Here is a 27,757-nt window from a genome sequence, read left to right as displayed (position 1 = left end):
TGATATATTTTTAACGGCTCTATTTTTCCTGTCAGCGTTCTCTTTTCGATTTTTCTTTTTCATGACATTTATTTTTTTTGCAAGATCCATTTTCTCTATTTATTAAAAATAATAAAGTGCATTTTTTCAATTAAGAAAAATGTATTTATTTTTTATAATTCTAAATCTGGTACACGGTGGGCCCTACATGCTCGCGTTGTGAGAGGGGCAGCAACGCGTTCCCTGTCTCGGGTTCTCTAAAACTACGCGTCTGTCATCCCGCGATTCCTTTTTCCTCTCTCTCTCTTTCGCACAGACGGACACCGTTTCTAGACACCATCGTTGAATTTGGGGAGGCGGAGAAGAAGAAGGAACAGATCACCTCTCCCTCAAGCTTCGACATTGCTGGTTCAAGAATCCTCTCTCTCCGGAGGTAATAGAAGCTCCTACTTCTTCCGTTGCTAGCTAGCATTCATATCAAATCTCGTCTTTGCCACATTCATTTTTTTTTTAATGTTTTCCGTCTTTTTTCTGCATCATGAATCCCATCCGCTTCCGATTGTGTGATTGCATCGAAATCTGTTCTTCCAATTGTACAAAGCTTCGTTTTATATTTCTCTCTGATCATGAATCCCATCAGCTTCTGATTGTATGCGGATTGTTGTCCGAACTGCTGGATTTTCTAGGTAAGATCAGTCGGGTTGATTGGTTTGGGAATTGTGGAACAACAACGAGGATGAATGCGATAAATTTCTAGATCTTGTGTTAGATTGGGCACTTGGTTGTATGGTTAGGCTGGTGGTCTTGATTTTGTGATGGTGAATCGTTCAGACCCAATATATCTGTTCGATGCGAACTATCTAGGTATGCATTGCATCTGCCTTGTTTACAGCCCTGGCTTTGAATAATTCATACTGTCAAATCTGAACTATACTTTTCTTCTTAAATGGATTAAAGTTGGCAGCCTAAAGCTCATAGTTTTGAGTAGGAGGAATTGTAATCCTTAATTTCTCTGGTCGAAAGTGAATTGAAATGTGATTTTTCACAAAAGATTAGAATTCCTCAAGTTCAACATTTTCATTGTACCCTTATAAATGATCAACGACAATGGCAACAGTACAACTTTTATTGCACTATAAGTTAGGATTAGATTAAAAGTGTTATTTGAAGTTATATATACATTATAAACAATATTAGGTTAATCATTAATGTGTGATGTAACTTTGGGATAATGATATAATTTAAGCTGGATAGGGTCAATAGGTAATAGTATAATACTATTAGATTGATTGTGGTAATTGAAGTTACTCATACATTAATGTGCATCATAAGTTAGGACAATAATTTAAGCTAAGCCGGATTAGTGTTAATGGGCTATAGTATAATACCATAGATGAAGATTTATATGCATTATAAGTGATATCAGACTAATATTAATGTGAATATAACTTAAAGTATGTTGTATTGAATCAATAGAATAAATTTGGGGCCTTGTGACTGTATATATAATTTAGGGCCTTTTTGTGCGAGTTTGTGTTCTTATTGTGAAAAAGAATCGAGTGGTTAACATGGAATCACACAGATGTGGATCCAAAGTATGAGAATTACGCCCAGTCTAGATACTTGTGCCTATCACTGACAGAATAAGGAAATTTACCTGAAAACTAACCATTTCTTCCAATTTATGCACGCCTTATTCTCTTTATTATTTTTTTTTTTAGTTGACACTAGGTATCCAGTTTACGCCGACTAATGACCAGACCTTATTCTCTTTATTGCAGTAATGCATGGTAAACTTCATTGAGAAAATCATAGGGAGAATACTCCAGTGAGGCAGCAAAAAGAATAGTTAAGCAATTTACAAACTCTAATCTGAAGCACAGAAAGGATACTGAATTCTAGATTGGCTCCTAAGCCTAACTAGATCCACCTTTGTCTTTCACAAGAATCACCAGGGTCATTTTGTTCATATGCATGTGCATGTTTCTCTACTTAGGTATCTGGTTGTCTACCTGCTGCTGAACATCGTAGTTTAGGAATCTACTGATTCTGTTTATTAAAATGTTTTGCAATATTTCTAATCCTTATTTCTATCTAATGTCATTACACTATAATTCGAGCTAATATAATTATAGTATATTTTGTTGGAATTTTGGTGGATCTAGGATGATGAAACAAGAATATAGGAGAGACTTTGTAAGAAAGTATGAGGATGGGAGAGAGACTGTATAAAGAGGAATGCTTACTACATATTATTCATCATCATACAAGACCCCTATTTATACACTTAGATTCATGCTTTTACATTCTTCTACAATTAATACATCACATCATTAAACACAAAACAATTAGATTTTGTTCTTTTCTATACTAATGACTTGTCATAAAGAGTTTCACTGAACTTAGTAAGATAATTGTATAGGACCGTTGAGAACGAGAGAGAGGGGTGAATCCCATCGCTTAAAAAATTTTCTTTTCTTTAACAAAACCTTTCAGAAAACTTGAGTACGCAGCGGAATAAAATAAAGAAATAAAGACAAAAGACAAATCCCTTTTTTACTTGGTTTAGAGCCAGTCGACTCCTACTCCAAGACCCATGATCCCTTGGATCGTGTTTGTTGGGAAATTCACTAAAGATCTCCGAAACTTTGCAAAGAGAAATCAAATACAAATGAAGGAGGGTGTAACGACCTGTACACCTCTCCTTAATAAAATAAGTACAATAATGAACTTTACAAACAAGTCAAAGAAATTGAAATCGGAGCTTTCTTGTTGGAGTAGACTTTAGCGTAGAAGTTGATAAACCATTCCGTTAACTAATCCTATCTGTCGACTGATCATCCTATTCGTCGACTGATTCTCGTGCCTTCCTTGTTTGCTTTAATCTGATCCGTCCGATCACGGAAATCACGTTGTTCCGTCAACTGATTAAAGTTATCCGTCGACTAAACCCTGCGTCTTTCTTTGTTTGATCCGATCTGTCCGATCCCAAAAATCATATTGTTCAGTCAACAGATAGGTTTCATCTACTGAACCTCGCTTTCTTTTTCTCTGGATCTTGTTGATCTAACTGATCTCTAAAATCCCTGATTCGTCGACTGATCAGCTTAATCCGTTGACGAAACATTTTAAGGATCTGCTGACTGAACAATCCTATCCGTCGACGAACCCACTTAGTTCCTGCAAAATAGTATTAGTACAAATAATATTTAACCTGCAAAATAGAGTTAACACAATAGATAATGATGCATGAGTATGACAGTAATGATTGTCTTGATCTCAACTTAGAAACCTCCTGATTTCTTCAGTTGGATCAGCACCTAAGATTTATCCTTCAGACTTATTTGAACTTTCTTTGCTAAGTGTCTAGTCGCCTGATCCGCTATGACTTTTCATACCATACTAAATTAGTACAATAGCAAAAATAGTAATGCAAAATAGTGTTAGTAAAACTATACTTAGGTTTACTAAAATCTACTGGTCTCATCGACCGGGCTCGATCAACCAAAAACCTTTTGGTTAAACTTGCTTGAAGTTCACTTCTCCAAGACTTCTCATTACCTACGGTTATCTTCCCCTAGGATTTTCCACTGTCTAGCTTCACTCACCAGAACTTTCACCACCTAACTTCACTCACTAGGACTTTCATTGCCTAACTTCACTCACCAGGACTTTTACCACCTAGTTTTACTCACTAGGGGCTAGCTTCACTCACTAGGACTTTCACCGCCTAGCTTCACTCGCCAGGGCTTTCACCACCTAGTTTCACTCATTAGGGGTCTAACTTCAGTCACTAGGACTTTCACTTTGTTTGGAGTTTACTCCTCCAAGATTTGTCACCCCTTTGCTCGTCATCCGATTAACACCTGACTAGATTCTAATAAACATATTGTTAAACAAACATTAAATCCTAAAGGTCAATTGCATCAACAAATTGAACTTTGCTTAGTTGATGAAGAGTCACATAAAGTCAAATTGATTTTGACAATTTCTTTACATGGTTGAAGAAGTTAAGTTGTTCTGCGCATTCTTTTGTATAGTTGAAGAAGTCAATTTTGTTGGGTTACTTCGGAGCTAGGGGGGGGGGGGGGGGTGAATAGCTTCTCGCGCTTCGATGATGATGATTTGCAGTGGAAAAACTCGAAGCAATCCTCCCAATGCTAATACAAGGATTTACTTGGTATCCACCTCACGAAGAAGTGACTAATCCAAGGATCCACACACCGAACACACTCTCCTCTATGTAAACTCTTCTTCTTGGAACAACCGGAGGTGGAGAAACCTTGTATAAGACTCAACAACAAGATACAACTCAAACAAGAAGTAAATCACAAGAATACAGATAAAACCTTCTTCTTGTTTGATCTTGTTGATGAAGATTGCCTCTTGATGCTTGAAAATGCAGCAACACCTTGCTCCAAGCAACTTCAAGAACTGGCGAAAGAATAGGAGAAGTGTCGTGTAAGTGCTGTCTTTCATTTGAACATGTTGTCGCCTTTATATCTGCATTTTTAGGACTCCCAATCGATTGAGTCTGCTCCCAATCGATTGCCACATCATATCTCAGCCGTCCAAACCCTGCATCCTACGCAACGGTCATATCCCAATCGATCGACTGATCAATTGGGAAGGCTTTGATCGATCGACCGATCAATTCAGAGCGCCTCTGTGTTCTTGCAGATAAACCTAGAATCGATTGACCGATCGATTCTGGCTGTCTCACAATCTCGTGAGAAAATAAGCCCCAATCGATCGCCCGATCGATTAGAGTATCCCAATTGATAGACTGATCGATTAGGGAGCACACTGTGCTCTTCATGCGAGTGACTTCCAATCGATCGTCTGATCGATTGGCGTAGCCCCAGTCGATCGGCTTATCGATTCAGCTATCCTTTCTTGCGAAGCTCTCCCAGTCGATCGATTGGGCTCTGGTTCAATCGATCGGCTGATCGATTGATCGATCCTAACTTGACTAACTCAAGTCTAGGGTCCCAAACCAACATCCGGTCAACTATGACCTGGCCGGACTTGCTCATGCCTAGCATCTGGTTAATCTTAACTTGCTGGGACTTCATTATCAAGTGTCCTGTCAATCGTTTGACCCACTTGAACTTTTCTAGCCTTGCCAAGTGTCCGGTCAGCCTTGACCCACTTGGAATTACCGTCTCGTGCCAGGTGTATGGTCCTCCATGGCCACTTGGACTTCCAAACGCTAGGTGTCTGGTCACCCCGGACCCACATGGATTTCCACACGTATGACTTCACTCACCAGGATTTTCACCTGGTTTTACTCATCAGGATTTTCTCACTGCCTAACTTCACTCACTAGGTCTTTTACCTGACTTCACTCATCAGACTTTCCATCTGCCTGACTTCACTCACTAGGACTTTCCATCTGCCTGACTTCACTCACCGGGACTTTCCAAATTTTCCTAGCTTCACTCACTAGGTATTTCACCTGGCTTCACTTACCAGGATTTTCCATTTACGTAGTTTCACTCACTAGGACTTTTCATCTACCTGACTTCACTCACTGGGACTTTTCATACCAAGTGTCTGGTCAACACTGACTCACTTGAATTTTTATCATTATCTACCAACCTCCTCGTTGAACTTGTCCTTGCCTAACTTCCAGTTCTCAGTCAAGTATCCAGTTAACTTTGACTTACTTGACTCTTCTTCATGCCAAACTGGTCAAACATTGACTAGAGGAGAATTGCTCCAACAATCTTTCCAAATAGACGATTGCACATGCAATCTTCACACATTGTCAAACATCAAAACTCAAACATCAAAACTCGAGCTTGAGCAAATTCAAGCTTAGTCAACCTTAACCTATGGAAATTGCACCAACAAATTTGTCTTTGGAATTAGTTTACATGCCAACATCTACCCTCCTTAAACTTGTTCTTCCTTGAACTCCCAATAAATTTCTTAGGTATAGGAAAACTTTTTCTTTTAGAGGCTTTGTAAATATATCAGTTACTTGATCACTTGACTTCACATTAAACAATTTTATTTATTTTAACTTAACATGTTCCCTTATGAAATGAAAATGAGTATCAATATGCTTGAATCTTTCATGATGAACTGAGTTTTTGGCTAAAGCAGTTGTTGATTTGTTATCCACATAAATCTTAGTTGTAGCTTCTTGTTGCAATCTAAGAAACTGGAGTAATCTCTTTAGCCAAATAGCATGCCAAACACACTAGGCTGCAGCAATATACTCAACAAGTTGATAGAGCAACAATTGATTATTTCTTTGAAGACTAAGTGAATGCAACATTACTAAGATAAAACACGTATCCAATAGTGCTCTTGTGATCATCATAACTTCCTGCCTAATCGCTATCATTGAAACAAAAAAACTCCATATCTTTCGTTGATGAATAGAGAAGCCTATAATCAATTATCCCTTTGATATATCTAAGAATTCTCTTAGCTGCATATAAGTGAGAAGTTTTTGGAGTTTCTATTACCTGCTTACCAAACCAACTCCAAATAATATATCAGGTCTTGTACATGTCAGATACATGAGGTAACCCACAAGACTCTTGTAATAAGTCGGATTTACAAGTTTGCCTTCTTCGTCTTTAGTCATTCTAATGTCATATTCAACGAGCGTATCCATAGCATAACAATTATCCATTGAGAATTTCTTCAGAATCTCTTTAGTATATTTTTCTTGTGATACAAAGATTCTCTCTTCTCTTTATTATACTTCAATGCCGAGGAAGTATCTCATCAATCCTAGATAGATATTATTATTTATAAAAATTAAATCATTCACATAAAAACATACCAGCAGAATATCTCCATATGAATTTTTCTTCAAGTATAAAGAATGCTCATAGGAGCACTTTGTGAAGCCTTCCTTTATAAAGTGCTCATCAATTCTTGAGTTCCAGGGGGGCTTGCTTGAGTCCGTAAAGAACCTTCTTTAATTTGTATACCTTTTTTCTTGCCCTTTGATGATAAAACCTAGTGGTAGTTCGATACAGACCTTTTCTTCAAGATTTCTATTTAAGAAAGCAGATTTTACGTCCATTTGATATATCTTTTTTGAACTGTAAGAGAGATGAGTAGTCTTACTATTTCAAGCCAGGCTACTGGTGTGAAGACTTTTTCGTAGTCAATCTCATATTGTTGCTTGTATCCCTTAACAACCAATCTTGCTTTGTGCCTTTCAACTTCTCCTTTTTATTTGGCTTTATTTTGAGCACTTATTTGACTACAATAGTTTTGTATCTTTACAGAAGTGAAATGAGCTCCCATGTATTATTTTTCTTTATAGTATGAATCTCTTCTTCCATTGCTTTTCTCCACTTTGCATCCTTGGAAGCTTCTTCATAAGTTATAACATCATATCCTGTAAATAGCCATAAATTATTAAAAGCAAAATCATCATCACTCACTCAGCTGGAGTTATATATGTTGAATGCTCTTCATCTTTTTCATAATGGGATTGTTTGGATCATTACTTCTGATTGAGTATCAATTTGTTAGGGTGATAATACTTCATTACTCTCTCTTTGCTTGTCTTTCTTCTCGTTATATTCTTCTTCAAATGAGATTTGCTTCATGTCATCATTATTGTTGTTCCAATTTCATGCTTGTTCTTCATCAAATTCCACATATCTTGATATCACAAGCTTTTGAGTTATGGAATTGTATCGTTTATACCCGCTAGCATTCTCACAATAGCCCCGAGAGGATACACTTTTATCTTCAAGTTTTGTCTGCTTATCTTCTTGTCCACCTTTGCTTTGTGTAAACTCCAATCTTCCTCTGGGGTGATATCTCCAATTCTTTTAGTGGGAAACCTGTTCAATAAATAAAAACACATGCAATAGCATCTCCCCAAAATTTTTTTGTGATATTTTTCTCTTTCAATATACATCGAACCATATTTAGAATAGTTTGATTTTTTCTTTCAAAAACACCATTTTGTTGTAGTGTTTGAGGCATTGTGAATTGATGAAGAATACCACTTCCAATGAGGTGTACTCACCTCGATTAGTTCAGAGACATTTTATCTGATATCAACTTTTTTTTCAACTAAAATTTTAAATTGCTTAAATTTGGTGAAAACTTCTTTCTTCTCTTTCAACATATGTACTCAAGTTTTTCCACTATAATCATCCATGAAAGTAAAAAAATACCACTTTTCTCCAGAATAGATAGGTTTGATGGGTTCACAAACATTGGAGTATTCAAGTTCAAGTTGTGAAGATGCTCGCCTCATATTGTATTTTTTGAACGGCTTCCTCTGCTGCTTTCCTACAGCACATATTTCACATAGATGATTGAAACTTTCAATCTTTGACAATCCAAATACCATGCCATATTTTGAAAGTTACTTTACTGCTTCAAAATTCAGATACTCATATTAAAGATGCCAAAGAGTGGAACTATCTATAGTGCTTACCTTAAGCTATTCTCTTTATTGATGCTTAACTTTAGTGGAAACATTATGTTCTTGGCCATTGTGACATGAGTAATAGGATTATTACTCTTATCACAAATACTAAGAGTCAAGTCATTCATTTGTCTATCATACTCTTTCTCTAATAGTTTACCAATGCTCAAAAGATTATTTTTTATATCAGGAACATGATAACATCTAAGATGCATACCTTCTTTCCATTTTGCAATTCAAACATAATATCACCTTTTCCTTTAATTGGCCTTTGTGAGAGATCTCCAAAGGTGATATTGCCTATGGTCTCTCATCAAGCTTTGTGAACAACTCCTTTCTCCCACACATGTGGTTTTATGCTCTTGTGTCTAGGAATGTAATAGATTGGATAGATTCTGGCCCATTGCATGCCATCAACAATACTGGTCCTTTATTGCCCACCTCCTTATTAACAAGATTGACTTGTTCTTCTCTATTGTTAGTGTTATACCAACATTCATTATAGTGATGCCATCAACCATACTTCTTGCAAATGCGACATTGAGATTTAGTTTCTATCACATCCACGACCTTAACCTCGGCTTCCACCATAACCTCTTCCATGTCCTTTTTGATTATCTTCATTTCCATCATTCTGATTTTGAGTGTGCCAATTGGAGTTAAAAGTACGACCATCTCTCCTCTCCATGTAAAAGCCCTTCCTCGTTGAAGATCTCCTGTGAACGATTCATTCTTCTTGAATGATAGTTTGGCTTGGAGTGCTGACTCTAAAGTTCTTCCTTGATTTTTCTTCAATATTCTTTGTTCATATGCTTGAAGGGATCCCATAAGCTCTTCCACAACCATCACCTATAAATCTTTTGATTCCTCGATCACCACAACTACGAAATCAAACTTCAAGTCTAAAGACCTTAAGATCTTTTTAACGACTCGAGCATCTTTTAACTCATTGACATTTCTTCTCATTCGATGAACAATGGAGATAACTCGGAAGAATGAAGCCTCTTGTTGTAGTGTTTCAAATTGAGTTTGTAGGGCTTGTAGGTGAATCTTCTTTACTTTATCTACTCCATCATATGTCGTCTTCAACATCTCCCAAGCCTCTTGTGACGTTGTTGCTAGAATAATCAACTTAAAAGCGGTTTTATTTACTCCTTGATAGATAGTGAATAAGGCATTCTTCTCTCTTTTCTTCATCGCCTTAAGAGCTTGCTTATTTCCATTGCTTGTCTCGATTATAGTATAGCCGGTCTCCACAAGGTCCCATACATCAAGGGAACTTAATAAGTCTCCATTTGTATACTCCATGTTCTGTTGTTATCTTTGGTTAACTTTGGCACTTGGAGGGAGCTCGTCGAAACCATTGGTGTATATGACTCTAATATCAGATTTGTTGGAATTTTGGTGGATTTAGGATGAGAAAACAAAAATGTAGGAGAGATTTCGTAAAAAAATATGGAACCGCCACATCAGCGGCCCCCCTAGAGCCGGTCCCACGGATATGGAGGGAGGTAAATGCAGGTACACAGGTGAAAAGTGCATGGCGGAGACGTTAACCCCAGGCAGTGACACCCCGGGGATCGACCCCTGGACCTTTCAGCCACAGAACTATGCACTCCCCATCTGTGCTACGCCCTGGGGACATAGGAGAGATTTCGTAAGAAAGTATAAAGATGGGAGAGAGACTCTATGAAGTAGAATGTTTACTACATATTATTCATCATCATACAAGGTCCCTATTTATACACTTAGATTTATGCTTCTACATTCTTCTACAATTAATACATCACAACATTAAATACAAGACAATTACAACATTTAAATACAAGACAATTAGATTTTATTTTTTTTTCTTTACTAATAACTCTTGTCATAAAGAATGAATTCATTGAACTTAGTAAAATAATTGAATTTTGCTTAGTTGATGAAAACCATATAAAGTCAAATTGATTTTGACAACTTCCTTGTATGATTGATGAAGTCAAGTTATTCTTGGTATTGTTCTTGCATAGTAGAAGAAGCCAATTTATCTTTGGAATAAATTTACATGCCAATATATTTTGCCTGCCTCTTCATTTGCAGTTCTCTAAATTCATTCTAACCCTTCGTGTCAAACATGGATACTGATGAGGATCTGAACCAAACTGAGGCGAATGAAATGCCATCATCTCAACAAGAGGTAACTATGAAAAAACATAAAATGTTGCCAAGAATTATTTATTAATAACTCAACTTTTTGCAGGAGGAAGTACTGAAGAAGAAGTATGGAGGAATTGTACCGAAAAAACCACCACTCATCTCCAAGGCAAGTGATGATCTGCTTTTGTAACATAGTTAACTTTACCTTCGTTGAATTCCAAATAACCAACATTTTTGGAGGGTGATGCAGGACCATGAACGAGCTTACTTTGATTCAGCAGACTGGGCATTAGGCAAGGTATTACTGTATTTTTATCAGTTTGCATGCCTTAGCAAAGATTTTTTATTTTTTTCGTTCTTCTATCTTTCAACTTGGTTTTTTTGCTACTATAGCAGGGGGCGGAGAAACCCAAAGGACCCCTTGAGGCACTACGACCAAAATTACAGGTAACGACTCTTACCACGATGATGCTTTAGATCTATTCCTCAAAATTATCATGATACAGTACACCAAGAATGAAAAGTGAAAGTGCCCATGCTTCTTTTGAACACAGCATACCTATTTCATGATATATTTTGCTTCCTTTTCGATTTTGTCAGCCTACTCAGCAACAAGCACGGTCTCGTAGATCGGCCTACGCATCTTCTGATAATAAAGGTGATATCATGTTATCTTATTTCACCTGATCTAGTCCTTGGAAACGACTATAAGCCATGCTAACTTTCTTTCCCCCTCTTCAACCTGTAGATGGAGGTAATGCTACGGCTGAAGAGATAACTGAGGACACCAACAGCAGTGATCATAAAAGTATCGATTTCCTGGATCAGTAGTTACTGCCATTCCATTTTCCCCTTTCCAATGCCACAAATAAGAAAGTGAGAGTAGATTGTCATATTTCCAGATTAAGGTCGAAGAACTTTCATTTCAATTTCAATTTTTATCAAAGCATGAAGGAAGCACCTTCCAAGTTCATGTCTGAACAACTTATTGCTCCAAGGTTCACAATTCTAATATCTTTATGGATATAAATTAGAAGCTTGCTAAACCCTTAAAGGACTTATAATTCAAGGACATCAACAAAGATTGGCGATATTGTTGGATTATAGACATGACGGTGGAGTGTAATTTGATCTCAATGTTAACTATTAGACTTGGCACTAATGGCGATGGTTATTCAAGGCTGTTATTGTTTGAACAGAGTTTGGATAATTATTGAAATACTTCAGCAAAATTTTGATAAGTATATTAAGTAACAATCAAATAAATAAACTCAATCTAGTGCTGCTGACAAATAGGTAACATACTAATTATTTTCTAGAGAAAGGAAGGACAAACCCTATTACCACAAGGAAAGCGAGATTTGATTTGAAGATCTGAATTCTACTAAACTGAACTAGCAATCACTTGTCGTGGCACATTAACTTGATTTGTTTCTGTTCATGAGCTCCTGTAATCTATCTGAGTGTCGGGTTCGGTGGCCCTCTACAAGATTGAAGAGCTATTTTGATGCAATGATATTTTCTCATACATACTATCTGCCGTCAGTAAAGGTAGTGTGGGTTGATCCTGATCTCTTTAAAGTAAGTGTTTCTTGATTCCTATAAATCATGGCCCCATAAGTTATCGAAAACACAAATCCCCTTCAAATGTTGTATAGTGTGTTCCTGTGCCACAGCATTGAAGTGTCATTTGCTGTCCATCTTGATTGAAGATGAACTAGATGTTTTCTAATGACTTGGTTGCTGCTGACGAAAAAAATGCATTCTACAGCAACATTACTCCTCATCATTGTTATCCACTGCATTGATAATCTAGTCATTTGCTGATTGATCTCACCAGTAATCCCCACATGAACATGAGCCACCACTGAAATGGTGAAATCGGTTGGAGTCTCGCAAAATCACCAACCTGTTCTCGATCGCAGATATAAACTTAATAGCACTATGACAATCTTGGCATACTCTTAGGTTCTTGATTACTTGAATCGGCCTTCCGGGTGGTATACTTAGGATTCCAAAAGCAACCGCAAGCTTCTCACTGTGATACTTAAGCATGTGCTCTTTCTCTTCCTCTTCCACATCAAGCAATACCATTTCAGTAGCAGATACATGGCCCTGTTTTTTCATCTTCATGTCCAATTCTTCAAGAAAAGCATAGATCTTTTCCTTTTCAGGATGTATCATGTCCCCCACAGAAAACGTATGGATTTTGTTGTTTGCCTCGATCCAACTAAACCCAGGAACCTTCGTGACGCCCCTATCCCGCATCATCACTCTCATCTTATCGACATCATTCCATTTACCAGATGTCGCGTACAAATTCGAAAGGAGCACATACATTCCTGAATTTTCGGGTTCCAACTCGAATATCCTTTTTGCTGCCTTCTCTGCCAATTCAGTGTTCCGATGGATCCTGCTTGCACCCAATAAGGCACCCCACATAGTCGCATCCGGTTCAAACGGCATGTCTCGCATAAGATCTTGAGCATCATCAAGCCTTCCCGCTCTACCGAGAAGATCTATCATGCAGGTATAGTGTGCAGCCTTTACCATCACACCAAAAACCCTATGCATAGTATGAAAATAGTTGATGCCGATATCGACCAACCCAGCGTGACTACAAGCCGACAACACCCCGACCTGAAAAAAAACAATGAAATGGAAAGACATGAGAATATGAAACGCAATGAGTGAACATTGGCACAATACTAAATTTTCAATGGTGGACTTACAGATGCAGAACAAAGTAGTAAAAAAAACACTTACCATGGTAACATCATTTGGATGTGTATCTGTCATTCTCATTGCGTCGAAGACTTTCAGTGCATCGTTTCCATAGCCGTGGCGAGCATAACCAGAAATCATGGTGTTCCAGGAGACCACATCCTTCTCCGTCATTTCCTCGAATGCCTTATGTGCCTGGTCTACTCTACCACATTTGCTATACATAGCAAGGAGGGCATTCCCTACAAAGCAGCCCATTACATATCCAGCCTTGATAAGCCTCCCATGCACCTGCTTCCCGCACTCCAACATTGCGATATCGGCAATTGTGCTCAAGATACAAGTAAACGAGGATCGATTGATCCTATTGCGGTGCCTTCCCATCCTGACGAACATCTGCAAAGCCTCCTCACTGAACCCACCGTGAGAGTAAGCAGCAATCATGGCAGACCATGAGACTGCATCCCTATGTGGCATTTCGTCGAACATCCGTCGTGCCTGGTCGATCATTCCACATTGAGCGTGTCCTGTGATCATGGTGTTCCAGGTGTTCACATTCTTACACGGCATTTGTTCAAACAGTTCCGTTGCATCGTCCATCTTCTGTCTCTGCACGTATCCTGCAATCATGGCGTTCCATGATACAGTGTTTCTGTAAGGCATTTCGTCGAACACCTTCCTCGCCTCCTCCAGCATCCCGTTCTGTGCGTACCCGGAAACCATGGCGGTCCAACTGAAGACATCGAGAGAAGGGGACTCGTCAAAGAGGCTCCTTGCAACGGCCATGTCCCCGTTCTGGGCGTAGCCGGAGATCAAGGTGTTCCAGGAGACGATGTCTCTCTTCGGCATCCGATCGAAGAGCTGCTGCGCTTCGGGAAGTCGTCTTCTGCGTACATAACAAGCGATCATGGCGTTCCAGGAGATCGTATCCCAGTTGGAATTGGAATCGAAGAGCCGCTGCGCTGCCTCCAAGAGGCCGTTCTGCACGTAGGCGGCGAGGACGCCATTCCAGGTGATGGAATTCTTGTCCGGAGTCCGCTCGAAGATGTCGCGGGCCTCCTCGACGAGGCCGTTCCAGGCGTAGGCGGAGATCATGGTGTTCCAGGTTACGGTGTCCTTGAGAGGCATCCGATCAAAGAGGCGCCGGGCGGAGGCGAGGTCCTGGTTGAGGACGTGGCCGTGGATCATCATGTTGAAGGAGACGATATCGTGGCGGGGCATGGACTCGAAGAGGCGGACTGCTAGGGGGAAGCACCCGTTGGAGAGGTAGCCGGAGAGCATGACGTTCCAGGAGACGATGGTTCGGCGGCGCATGCGGTGGAAGAGGGCGGCGGCGGCGGCGACGCGGCCGTGGCGCATGTGGGCGGTGATGGTTTTGTTCCATCGCACGACGTCGGCATCGGACGCCGGAGAAGCTGCATTCTTGAGAAAGCTGGCGCTGGGACGACTGGTGGGGTCTGAGGGAAATGACTGGGCGGAGGCGGCGACGCCGGTGTAGAAGAAGCGTCGGGGGAATATCTTCGAGCAGCAGAACATCTGGTTGCTTCGAACGAGCCCTGTCTCTGTATTATTAAAGAAACAAATGCTCAATAATTTTATTATAATTTTGCTATTTTTGTTCTTAATTTGTAGTTTTATGTAATTAATTAAATTTTAAACATTTATATTTCTTCTATAAATATAATATATATTGATATTAAGAAAAGAAGAAAAGAAGAAAATAAGAAAAAATGACACAATAAAAGATTTCTATTTCAATATTTTCATCATTCTTCTAGAAACCTCTATTGCCTCCTCCATCGTGTATATATATTTATAGTCACATAAGATGAAAATAGAAAGTCTAAAAGTATAGAATAGCATTGGCATTTTCCATTTCCAATGAGAACGCTTCCTTCTCATTCTTTCTTTAGCGCGAGATCGATTGCCGGAGAGAAGGAAGAATCGGAGGCAGCGGTTGAGGAATGGCGTATAGGGCGGACGACGACTACGACTACCTCTTCAAGGTGGTCCTCATCGGCGACTCGGGCGTCGGCAAATCCAACCTCCTCTCCCGGTTCTCTCGCAACGAGTTTAGCCTCGAGTCCAAGTCCACCATCGGCGTCGAGTTCGCCACCCGGACCATCCGCGTCGACGACAAGGTCATCAAGGCCCAGATCTGGGACACCGCCGGCCAAGAAAGGTTCGAATTAACTTTACATTGCCAAGGCAGTGGAAATATGGATCTCCTTCGATTTTTTTGCTCGATGCGAATTAGTTCTTCGTTTTTATGCTAATTAATTCTTCGATCGAGGGTAAATCTCAATTTCGATCCAAGCTTTTGGATGGTAGGATTTATATCGGATTGCGGAATTCTTACTAATTTGAGAGAAATGGAAATAGGGATTTCCTTTGGCTTGATGCGAATTGATTCTTAGTTTTAGGTTGATAGGTGTTCTGAGTTCTTCATCTAATTTTGGCGAAGTTCATAATTACTGATGAATTCATTTCAAACTTACTGCTTCCAACGGATCTACTATTGATGGGAAATCATAATCACTGATGAATAATTATATTCGTACTTATTGCTTCTTCGATTAGCGCAATTTACTTCAACACATCTAACTTTTGATGGAAATCGTAGTTGCTGATGAATTCTCTTCAAATTCCTGCTTCATAGATTAGACACCGGCCTACTTGATTAGACCAAATTGTTGTAACATCTAGCTGATTAGGTCATTTCACCTACATCTATTTCATATGTAAACTAAACTAGAGGAGTAACATTACATAACTAAAAAACGTGATCATGAAACAGTGGAATTTTTCTTCCATTAGAATTCATAGAATTAGAATAGCTATTCTCATAAATCAAATGCATCATATATATATGTCTTGGTGATACTGCATGATCTAAACTTATTTGAATTGCATTCCTAATTTGCGCAATAGCCTCCTACTCACGCCAAGTTTGCATATTATTTTAATGGTTAATCAGATTTTGGTCATTACTCTTGGATGTTTTGTGAGATTACTTCATCATATTTTATCTTATCTAATTCGTATCTAAAATACTTTTCTTGCATTAGTTTGAGTAGCTCTTATGGCTTAAATCTACACCTATCGAGAAACTAATATCTTCTCAAAAAAGGTACCGAGCAATCACTAGTGCATATTACCGTGGAGCCGTCGGTGCCCTTGTCATCTACGATATTAGTCGGAATATGACCTTCGATAATGTGGAGAGATGGTTGAAGGAGCTAAGGGACCACACTGACTCCACCATCGTCATCATGCTTGTGGGTAACAAAGCTGACTTGCGCCACCTTAGGGCTGTCCTGACCGAGACCGCAAAGTCGTTTGCTGAGAGGGAGAATACCTTCTTCATGGAGACATCAGCTCTCGAGTCAATGAATGTAGATACTGCCTTCACAGAAGTGCTCACTGAGATCCACCGCGTGACTAGCAAGAAGGCACTCGATGCAAGTGACAACGCTGTAACGTTGCCCAAAGGACAAACGATCAACATCAATTCTGATGATGTATCGGCTATTAAGAAAGCTGGTTGTTGTTCGTCGTAGCTTGGTGAGTTGCTCCTCCGTTGGGCAACCGATGCGCGAAAAGTTAGCTTAAAGGGTTATACGATCATAGAAACGCTATTGGCATAGCTTAGAATTTGGATGCAGATAGATATCTATATCTTGCACCCAATTTTTTCTAGCCTTTTGTTTTTGCTGTGTAAATCGAATCTTTTATTGCTGAATTGATGCATCGAGATTACCTATTTTGTAGTGCCGCATTAATTCAGTTCATTTGATTTTGGCTCAAATAGATAAGTCTACTCGCATAATCAAGTATTTTGTTCTTACTTTCCATCTCTTTCTTATTTTCATGAAATGAATAATTTTTTAATTCATGAAAATGTTTGTTACAGTGCCAAAAAATATTTAAAGTGATTTGTGATAATATCGCTGGTCAAGGACTTGTTTTAATGAAGGTAACAGTTTAAGCTGATTTTGTTATTAGATTATGAGATGATTGATACTGTGATCAAGAGGGGCTCATTTAAAAGTAGTCAAACTAGTAGGATCGGCTGACGTAGAGGTCAATGTTAAATGGTCAAAATCACAAGATCGGATGAATCGCGAGACTGCGGACTAGGTAGGGTTAGCCGAGTGGGCTCTCAGAGCTGGTTGGACGTGAAATGCCGACTAGACCATTCAAATGGCCGTCCTCCATAACTTGCAGCTGAGATTAAAAGTTAAATACTAAGTTACTCGGTCCACCGTCCTTGTCAATCGGACCTTAGGGCCAATTGAACATGGTGCGCCTCTCCAACAACATGAAAGCCGAGTAAAGAATAGGTCAGTAGTTGTATTTTGTATGGTTGAGCTGGCGATATACCGGCCGAGTGGCCACCAGTTGGCCTATAATGGAACTTAGATACCTGTCATATCGTTCTCTTTTAGAAGTTTGTGCTAGAAAGAATAGAAAATATCCGGCTAGTAAATCGTCCTTTAGAATCCTTCAACCTATCAACTCATAGCGATTTGCAGACTCATTTGAGGAAAGGTGTCATGAGCACTTTATGACTTGTCATTTCTTAAGAAAACTTTGGAAAACGTGTTAATGTTTTGAGATGGTTGTATAATGCAACCGTGATACTATAAAAGGGGTCTCCATCTACAGACGGAGATATACGATGTATCTTACTTGCACACTCCATTTGCTATAGTTCACTGCTTTCATCTCCAAAACTGAGTACTGATTTGAGCGTCGGAGGGCCAACGTTAGGGACTCCTTCCCTAGCTCGACACTAATGCTTCTTGTGTTACAGGATAGCGCGGAGTCTTTATCGAGTCAACAGCGGAGCCATGTCCCAGCTCACTGCCTTCACCAATTTCAGACATGATCATATTTGGCGTCGTCTATGGAAACTTCACTTGCATCCGAGACGTAAAAATGGAGGACGTTGGAGGGCTCACCACCATGACGTTAACCCTAGAAGAGTTAGAGATACTGATAAGCGCCCGAGCTATGAAGATGGTGCAATAGCAACAGGAGATAGCAACCGAGTGTCGAACGCTGAATGACCCGACCATGTCCACTACCGGCCAGCATGCTAAATGTGGGACTCGAGTGGAGGGTCACGTTGTGTGCCAGCCGAACCACCAACCAACGAGCATTTTCCACCAAGCACCCATTCCGACGACCAACTTACCACCAATGCCTAATGCCCAATGCCCAATGCGTCGATCTCATACCACATAGCGTTATTCAGAACACCTTTAAAAGAGCATGACCAAGCGGAGAGGACACAATGATCCTCCTCTGAGAACACACTTGCTCGGAATGCTTATAAGGGCAAAGCACCTCGAACAGACGACTCCCTTGAGCGGATAAATCTATAATTTTCCCAAGAAATCTTGGACAACCAGCTATTTGCTCACTTTCGACCCTTGTTAATCGGGGAGTACGAAGGATCAACTGATCCAGAAGATCATTTACTTAAGTTTGACAACATGGTCACACTCCACCAGTACATTGACGAAGTCAAATGCTGAGTGTTCCTCAATATATTGTTTGGCTCGATGCAAAGATGGTTCAAACGACTGCCGATTGGATCCATTCACAGCTTCAAGGATTTCCAAGCAGCCTTTCTCCAACATTTTGCCAACAACCATCGATATCAGAAGACGACTATAAATTTGTTCTCCCTTAAGCAAGGACCCAAGGAGACATTACGGACCTTCATCAAGAGATTCAACTAAGTGACCATGGACGTCCCATCAGCCACTTAGGAAATTCTGATAATTGTCTTTTCACAAGGATTTATGGATAATGATTTTTTTCGATCCCTCATCAAGAAGTCTCCGAGGGACTTTGATCATTTGCTCGGATAGACTACCAAATATATCAACTTGGAAGAAGCTCAGTCAGCTCGGAAGAAAGAAATAATCCCCAAGCCGATTGCTATTCACAAGGCCGATCGGCCAATGCAATGCGCCCCTAAAAGGGCCCCGAACAGGTCCTCAACAGCAACATTAGGAGTTTCGACCGCATGCAGTCTAGCATATGGAAGTTGAACATGTTGGTACAATTCACATTAATGATCTAACTCAGATTTTCATGAATGACAAGTGGATTAAAGTTGGAGTGTTTTGTGATCTAATTGTTTTACCAAGTGTGTAGGAGTTGACGGGTTTGGAGGACCTAACACTAGGTTGAAATCCAGCTAGGTCAGCGAGACTCGATATCTAGCAGAAAGTCCGGCTGGGTTCATGGGACTTGACAACCAGCCGAAGTCCAGTTGGGTCTGCGAACCTGACAACTGGCGGGAAGACCTAGTGGGTCAAAGACAAGCCAAACGACTACAATTGGTAAGTAAGAAGTAAGCAACTAGATGAGAGATCCAGTGAGGACACATTCTCGGTTGAGGGAATTATAGGCGTCGGTCCTACTTAGGTTAATTTAAGAAATCTAAATTGAGACCTTGACTAGATCCTGATCTCGAAGAGATATAATCTAATTACTACTCCTATCTTACTATATTATGATAACTTTATTTTACAGGATAAACATATTTGTGTTGCCTTGGAATAACTTTTTTTTGTAAGGAAGATGTCTAGAAAAAAGAGTGTCCAAGCACCCAAAAGGGATCCATGCGCTCAGACTCGAGGCGCCCGAAGCTAGTTTGGGTGCCTGGACTAGCCTAGCTCGAGCGGCCTGGCCAGACACCCAGGCGGTCAGACACTCTGAATTGGTCCAGGCACTCGGACTAGAAATTTCATCCCGAACCTGAGTTGGAGCACGACGACTAGAAATTTCAAATTTTGATAATTTTCTAAACGAACATTTAACAACTTTAAGTAAATTTGACTTTGAATAAATCGTTACCATATTCGGACCTTTGAAAACGGATGCGGATCCGTGGCTTCTCTCGGACTCGATGTCGATCTCGGAATCGCTGTAGTTTCCAGGCTCGTACTCTTCCTCAGAATCAGATTCTTTGTTTCTTTCCATAAAGGCAAGATGGCTAGAATGCTTTGGTTCTTCTGCATTGGAATCCTCGGAGGATGACTCGTCCCATGTCGCATGAAGGGCTTTCTTTCTTCTTGTCGACTTGGGCCTTTCTTCCTTCCGATTTGGGCATTCATTTTTTGAAATGCCCCTTCTTGTTGCATCCGTAACAAATCATTTCTGATTTGTTTTGCATCTGGTTAAGTGATGTCTTTTTGGCACTTCTTTTGAATTTCTTCTTCGTCAACAATCTCCAGACCATGTTGAATAGTTCTTCTTCATTTGTTGAGTCAGAGTCTGACTCACTTTCTAACTCATTCTTTATTCTTGATTTTGTTTCCTTGCTTGGACCTGCATACAAAGCAACTCCTTTCTCGACATGGCTCACGTTAGATTGTTCATGTAATTCCAATTCACAAAATAACTCATCTAACTTCAGAATTGAAAGATCCTTAGAAACTTTGTGAGCATATACAATTGATGCCCACAAAGCATTACGCGGAAAGACATTTAGTGTGTACCTTATTGTGTCGTGGTTCTCCAGATTGTTAGGACCAAAAGTAGCTAGAGGGGGGGGGGGGGGGGAATAGCTCGTCGCGTTCGCTCGTTGCTCGGCGTTGCTTGTTTCTTCAAGAATATGCAGCGGAAAATACAGAAACAAATACAACAACGCTAACACGGTTGGTTTACTTGGTATCCACCTCACAAGAGGTGACTAGTCCAAGGATCCACACCACGCACGCACCCTCCACTATGAAAACACTCCTTTTCGGTAACTACCGAGGGCGGAGAAGCCCTACAAGACTCTCAGTACAAGAAGAAAGGAAAGGGAAACAAAATACAAGCGCAAAGCTTACAATGAGTACAGAAAACCCTAACCCTAGCTTCTCTTCTTGCCTTTGATCCGCCTCTTGACTTAGAAAGCTTCCAAGATCCTTCAAGAACTGGCGATCTGATCTTTGAGAGCGCTGTGGAGGAGCTGGCGAGTAATCTGGAGTGAATCGGAGAAGCGATGCCGCAGCCATCACACGCCTGCAGCTATAAACGACGCCAACGGTCGGATCCCGATCGATTCGAATGTTCCCAATCGATCGGGGAGGCTTTGGATCGATCCACGGATCGATCCGGAGGCCTGCTGCGGCCTCACCGGATCGATCCACGGATCGATCCGGCGCTTATCGAGAGCGTCCCAATCGATCCATCGATCGATTGGGACCTCTGATCGATCCACGGATCGATCCGGAGGCTCTCTGTTCGCTGGGATCCGGATCAATCCAGCGATCGATCCAGCACGGATCGATCCATCGATCGATCCAAAGCCTTGATTTTGTCCAAAACCAAGTCTCAAACCTCCCAAACCAACATCCGGTCAACCTTGACCTGTTGGTATGTCATGCCTAGCATCTAGTCACTCCCTTGACCTGCTAGGACTCCCTTACCAAGTGTCCGGTCAACCCCTTTGACCCACTTGGACTTTTCTCTGTGCCAAGTATCCGGTCAATCCCTTTGACCTACTTGGACTTTTCTTTCATACCAAGTATCCAGTCAATCCTTTGACCTACTTGGACTTCCCAGCACCAGATGTCCGATCATCCTTGATCCATCTGGATTTTTCCTTGCCTGGCTTCACTCACCAGGACTTTCACCTAGCTTCACTCACTAGGGTTTTCCATCTGCCTAGCTTCACTCACTAGGACTTTCACCTGGCTTCACTCACCAGGATTTCCATCTGCCTAGCTTCACTCACTAGGACTTTCACCTGGCTTCACTCACCAGGACTTTCACCTGGCTTCACTCACCAGGATTTCTTCTGCCTGGCTTCACTTACCAGGACTTTCCTTCTGCCTGGCTTCACTCACCAGGACTTTCATTTTGCCTAGCATCCCAGTTAGGACTTCCCAGTCAAGTATCCAGTCAACCTTGACCTACTTGACTCTTCTTAAATCAATATCTTATTGTCAAACATCTAAACCCAAACCAAGACTCAGCTTGGTTACCCAGGTCAACCTTAACCTGAGGGATATTGCACCAACAATCTCCCCCTTTTTGATGTTTGACAATACCACAATAACACTTACAATCCCATATGTAAGTTAGGCTAATCCCATAGCCTCCTTCTTCATGCCACTAGGTAATGAAAGCATAAATTAAGCTCTTCATTCTCCCCCTAAGAGGGCAAACTCCCTCTAGGTAATGAAAGCCTAACTTACTCCCTTTCATGAGTCCTTTCATTCTCCCCCTATGACCTTCCCATAGGTAATGAAGGCCTAAGCTTAACCATACATTCTCCCCCTATTGGCACACATCAACCCATCGTTGGACACACATCAACCTATGCTCCAATTCTGGGCACACTTCAACAAATCCATTTGTTGAAGACTCTCCCCCTGAAGAGTTGCTCATCGTTGTTCACAACCTCACTCGTTGTGATCAACACGATAATGAAGGTCTCATACCCTTCATTTATCCTTAACTTCTCCCTCAATGTAGACAACTACCCAACCTTGAGCATTATCTACTACTTGAGTGTCCACTTGAAATAATGAGGATATCCACTCCCCATTTCAAGTTTAAATGCTCAACCTTGAGCAAGTTCACAACAGAAGGTTAACCACCTTCCAAGGTTCATGAAAAATAATTTTCATGTCTTTAAAGAGTCCCTCCCCCTAAAGACATGGTGGTAACTTCTGTCATTGCACCAACAATGACTTGGAATCCCTAAAACATTAGGAAACCCAAATTTAGAAGTTTTGAGGTTCAAATATTCAAAATTTGAAACAACCTCAACCTAAACTTCTACTTAGTCTTCGTTAACCAATCCATCCTTGTTTTCAACATGAAAACACCCTTTGTATGTATACAAATGTATTTAAGGGCTTTGGAATGGTTACCTAGACTCAAAGAGGTTCAAAGATGCTGAAATCAAGCCTTCCCAGCCAAAATCAGCAACTTGGATCGATTGAAGTTGGGTTCCAATCGATTGAACCTTTCTGAATCGATCCACTGATCGATTCAGACTCCCTGGATCGATCGGCTGATCGATCCAGCGAGCTTCTGCTCGCGGGAATTACCGTTTGAATCGATCCATGGATCGATTCAGGAACTCCAATCGATCTATGGATCGATCGGAGCTCTGATAGTTGCTGAAATTCTATTTCAGTCAACTTCAGAAACCCCTAGAAAATTCTACAAAAATCCAAAAATTATGAAATTTCGTGTAGACATCATTTAGGGCATACTTAATCATGGAAAAATAGCTTTCTATGAAAATACATCATATTTTCAAAGATTGACACAAACTTGAAAACTTGCAAAAACTTTAGTGTTTTTCTTCAAGTTTGTGTCTAACTATTCAATGGTGATTACTATCAAAAGATAGCCTTCACCAAGGTTTTCCAAAAACATTTTAAAAACATTTCCAAAACCAATATCCCATCACATTCCTTGGGCTTAATGCACATGACTTGTACATTAGCTTTTCCAATGATGGGAAAACACATAACTATGTGTTTTGATGAACCTAAAACTCAAAAGAATGCACTAAATCAACATCTTGAGCTTTGTTCATCATCCTAACATCTCACTAGTATATAATATGCACTAAAACACATACAAGTCACCTTATAGTCTTTGTGAGATGTAGATTTTGGTTTTTGCCCTAATCTAGGGATCATGCATATTTATCTAGGCATTTTAGAAATATTAGACATCCACCTAGGATGTCACTTGTCAATAAGTGTCGTTAAATGCCATTTGTCCTTAATTACAAGGAAATAAACTTAATGCATGATTATGTTATGACATATATCAAAAGAAAATAATTTTCAAAAGAAAATATCCTATTACTACATGATGTATGAATGTCATGACATGGTATTTTTGGATTTTTCATAATAAAACATGAATGCAAAACTAGACATGATGTCATGGCATATTATGGGCAAACAATCATGGCAAGATTTAGCATAAATAAAATATACCTAGATTAACTATCTAAGTATCCTTAAAGTCTTAGCTAAACTTACAACTTACACCTAGATTGCCCTAAAGTGCTACAAGAGAATGCCAAAGCCTAAATTTGGCATTTCTAATTTCCTTGATTTAATGTATGCCAATTGAAAATAAACATGTCCTCAAATGTTGGCATATTCCATTTTTCCTCAAGAGTAGCACTTTTAAATTTAAGGCCCGGATTGCCTTAAATTGCCTAAGAACATACCAAAATCCCAACTTGATAGTTCTTATGAATTTCCCAATATGTGCCATTTAAGATTAAAATCAATTCTTCCACCATTAGGCACATTTTACTCTTTCAAGGAGTAATCAATAGGTCCATTTCATTTTCAAAGGTTAACTAAAACCTTGAAAATGCTCCTTGAGTGTCAATTTCCTCAAAGTTGGGTTAACTACCCTTCTAATCGGAGTTGACACTCTCTAACCCATCTATGGGGTAGAGAAGATGCTCCTAGAAACCCAACACCTATTGGTGCTCCTTGGATGCTCTAGGTACTCACTAGGGATAACTTCCCTAGATACCTTCCTAGTGACCTTGTTGGGCTTCTTAGAAGCCTTGGTCACATTTTCTAGGTCAACTCTAGGGATAGCCTCCCTTGTGACCTTGTTAGTGACTTTCTTAGACTTCTTAGAAGTCTTAATCACTTTGGTTGCAAAGATACTTCTAGGGATATCTTCCCTTGTATCCTTGACTTGACCTCTAGACTTAGGATTCGTTCCATAACTATATGGAACCCTATGATAACTAGGCACATCCTTCTTAGCTTTTGGTTTGTATCCCAAACCTTTATGGCCATTGGATGGCTTTGATTTTCCTAAACCTAAGTTATGCTCACTTTGCCCTAATAGGATATTTTCCATCATTTTTAGGGTCTTCTCCATTTTATCAAGTCTTGACCTCAAGACTTGATTTTCTCTCACTAAGTCTTTAGTATTTGATCCATGAGCATTTTTGTTTCTAGGCTTGTATCTTACATCCTTAGAGTTATCGCCTAGGTTTTTACCTACATTCCTAGCCTTAGGGATAGTAGTTTTGGCATGTAGGGCCACATGCTTTTCCTTAATGCCCTCATGCTTTCTATTCTTATGGTAAATTGCATTAAAATGATAAAAATTTGATCTATTTTCCTTTTTACCATAACGTAAAGGGGTAGGCTCAATAAATGTTACCTTCTTCTTTACCTTGGAGGCTCCCCCTTGACTAATGCCTCCTTGAGCCTTGACCATCTTCTTCCCCTTGGGGCATTGACTTCGGTAATGCCCTTTTTGGTTGCAAGAAAAACACACAATGTGCTCCTTGCTCCTTTTTATTCCGGGGATGGTCTCCTTGGGCTTCTCCTTGTCCTTTTGTGCCACTTGGCCCTTCTTCTTGGCCAAGTTGGGACACTTGCTCTTATAGTGCCCATGTTCCCTACACTCAAAACATATTATATGATTTTTATTTTTAATTGAAACATTTATACCTTCTTGTATAGGGATGGCACTTGCTCCTCCATTTGATATTTCTTGACTTTCGGAGGTGGCACCATCTTCTTCTTCTTCACTTGACCCGGATGTAGAAGCTTCTCCTTCTTCTTGATCCGGCGTCACCAAGGATTGCTCCCCCTCAATCCTAGAGGTGGAGGCTTCATCATCTTGAATATGAAACAAGGAGTATGCTCCTTCCTTGTTCCCTTCGTTGCATTCCCTTGAGGATGAAGCTTCTTGGGTTTCCTCTTCTTCGGAGGTTGAGCATCTCTCAACCTCGGAGTCCTCCTCTTGGTCTTGCTCCAAAGAGTCACCCTCTCTGAATTCTTCATGATCTTGTACAGTGGAGGGGATCTCTTCATGAAGCTTAGCCAATTTGCTCCAAAGTTCCTTGGCATCTTCAAACTCTCCAATTTGTTCCAAGATGTTGCTTGGCAATAAATTGACCAAAAGCTTGGTCACTTTGTCATTGGCCTCACATCTTTGGATTTGGTCTTTGCTCCACTTGCTCCTTTTGAGTACTTTGCCCTTGGAATTTGTGGGAGCTTCAAAACCTTCCATGAGAGCAAACCATTGCTCTATCTCCATCATAAGAAAATTTTCGTTTCTTGATTTCCAAGAATCGAAGCTTGTAGATGAATATGGTGGAGCCACCCTTGTGTCAAATCCAAGTCCATCTTGGAATTGCATCTTGAAGTTGAGCTTGATAAAATCTTGAACTTGAAGAATTTGCTCCAACTTCTTCACCCCTCTAGATTTTCTTGTTATGCTTGACCCTTCCGGCGATGATTCCGGTGAAGAGCGGCCTTACTCTGATACCACTTGTTAGGACCAAAAGTAGCTAGAGGGGGGGTGAATAGCTCGTCGCGTTCGCTCGTTGCTCGGCGTTGCTTGTTTCTTCAAGAATATGCAGCGGAAAATACAGAAACAAATACAACAACGCTAACACGGTTGGTTTACTTGGTATCCACCTCACAAGAGGTGACTAGTCCAAGGATCCACACCACGCACGCACCCTCCACTATGAAAACACTCCTTTTCGGTAACTACCGAGGGCGGAGAAGCCCTACAAGACTCTCAGTACAAGAAGAAAGGAAAGGGAAACAAAATACAAGCGCAAAGCTTACAATGAGTACAGAAAACCCTAACCCTAGCTTCTCTTCTTGCCTTTGATCCGCCTCTTGACTTGGAAAGCTTCCAAGATCCTTCAAGAACTGGCGATCTGATCTTTGAGAGCGCTGTGGAGGAGCTGGCGAGTAATCTGGAGTGAATCGGAGAAGCAATGCCGCAGCCATCACACGCCTGCAGCTATAAACGACGCCAACGGTCGGATCCCGATCGATTCGAATGTTCCCAATCGATCGGGGAGGCTTTGGATCGATCCACGGATCGATCCGGGCCTCCATCGAAACACGCTGGATCGATCCACGGATCGATCCAGCGCTTATCGCGCGAAGCAGCCGCGTCCCAATCGATCCACTGATCGATTGGGACCTCTGGATCGATCCACGGATCGATCCAGAGGCTCTCTGTTTGCTGGGACAGGTCTGGATCGATCCACTGATCGATCCAGCACTTGATTTTTGTCCAAAACCAAGTCCCAAACCTCCCAAACCAACATCCGGTCAACCTTGACCTGTTGGTATGTCATGCCTAGCATCTAGTCACTCCCTTGACCTGCTAGGACTCCCTTACCAAGTGTCCGGTCAATCCCTTTGACCCACTTGGACTTTTCTCTGTGCCAAGTATCCGGTCAATCCCTTTGACCTACTTGGACTTTTCTTTATCCAGTCAATCCTTTGACCTACTTGGACTTCCCAGCACCAGATGTCCGATCATCCTTGATCCATCTGGATTTTCCCTTGCCTGGCTTCACTCACCAGGACTTTCACCTAGCTTCACTCACTAGGGTTTTCCATCTGCCTAGCTTCACTCACTAGGACTTTCACCTGGCTTCACTCACCAGGATTTCCATCTACCTAGCTTCACTCACTAGGACTTTCACCTGGCTTCACT

General features: G+C 40.6%; 3 protein-coding genes across 5 annotated transcripts; 2 read left to right on the top strand and 1 right to left on the bottom strand.

Annotated features, from left to right (window-relative positions):
- Positions 1–251: 251 nt before the first annotated feature.
- LOC121981004 lies at positions 252–11,641 on the top strand. 3 transcript variants are annotated; one of them, XM_042533307.1, is made up of 8 exons: positions 252–412; positions 666–843; positions 10,481–10,577; positions 10,641–10,703; positions 10,788–10,835; positions 10,931–10,984; positions 11,138–11,195; positions 11,286–11,641. In XM_042533307.1, exons 3-8 carry the CDS (start codon positions 10,515–10,517, stop codon positions 11,366–11,368), a joined length of 369 nt encoding a protein of 122 aa, XP_042389241.1. In that variant the 5' UTR covers positions 252–412; positions 666–843; positions 10,481–10,514; the 3' UTR covers positions 11,369–11,641. The 3 variants fall into 3 exon arrangements, with proteins under 3 accessions (XP_042389241.1, XP_042389242.1, XP_042389240.1); XM_042533308.1 differs by lacking the exon at positions 666–843 and having other exon boundaries at positions 253–412; positions 10,934–10,984; XM_042533306.1 differs by lacking the exon at positions 666–843 and having other exon boundaries at positions 256–412.
- A 133-nt stretch (positions 11,642–11,774) lies between these two features.
- On the bottom strand, positions 11,775–14,812 carry LOC121981003 (pentatricopeptide repeat-containing protein At4g02750-like). The gene is made up of 2 exons (XM_042533305.1): positions 13,304–14,812; positions 11,775–13,177 (listed from the first exon to the last, which is right to left on the bottom strand). The coding sequence occupies exons 1-2, from the start codon at positions 14,795–14,797 to the stop codon at positions 12,371–12,373; spliced, it is 2,301 nt and encodes a 766-aa protein (XP_042389239.1). The 5' UTR covers positions 14,798–14,812; the 3' UTR covers positions 11,775–12,370.
- A 310-nt stretch (positions 14,813–15,122) lies between these two features.
- Positions 15,123–17,031, top strand: LOC121983024 (ras-related protein Rab11B-like). The gene is made up of 2 exons (XM_042536011.1): positions 15,123–15,443; positions 16,392–17,031. The coding sequence occupies exons 1-2, from the start codon at positions 15,226–15,228 to the stop codon at positions 16,819–16,821; spliced, it is 648 nt and encodes a 215-aa protein (XP_042391945.1). The 5' UTR covers positions 15,123–15,225; the 3' UTR covers positions 16,822–17,031.
- The last annotated feature ends 10,726 nt before the right edge of the window (positions 17,032–27,757 follow it).

This window comes from Zingiber officinale, chromosome 5A (assembly GCF_018446385.1).
Source record: "Zingiber officinale cultivar Zhangliang chromosome 5A, Zo_v1.1, whole genome shotgun sequence".
Taxonomy (NCBI): domain Eukaryota; kingdom Viridiplantae; phylum Streptophyta; class Magnoliopsida; order Zingiberales; family Zingiberaceae; genus Zingiber; species Zingiber officinale.
This window is presented reverse-complemented; position numbering and strand designations above follow the sequence as displayed.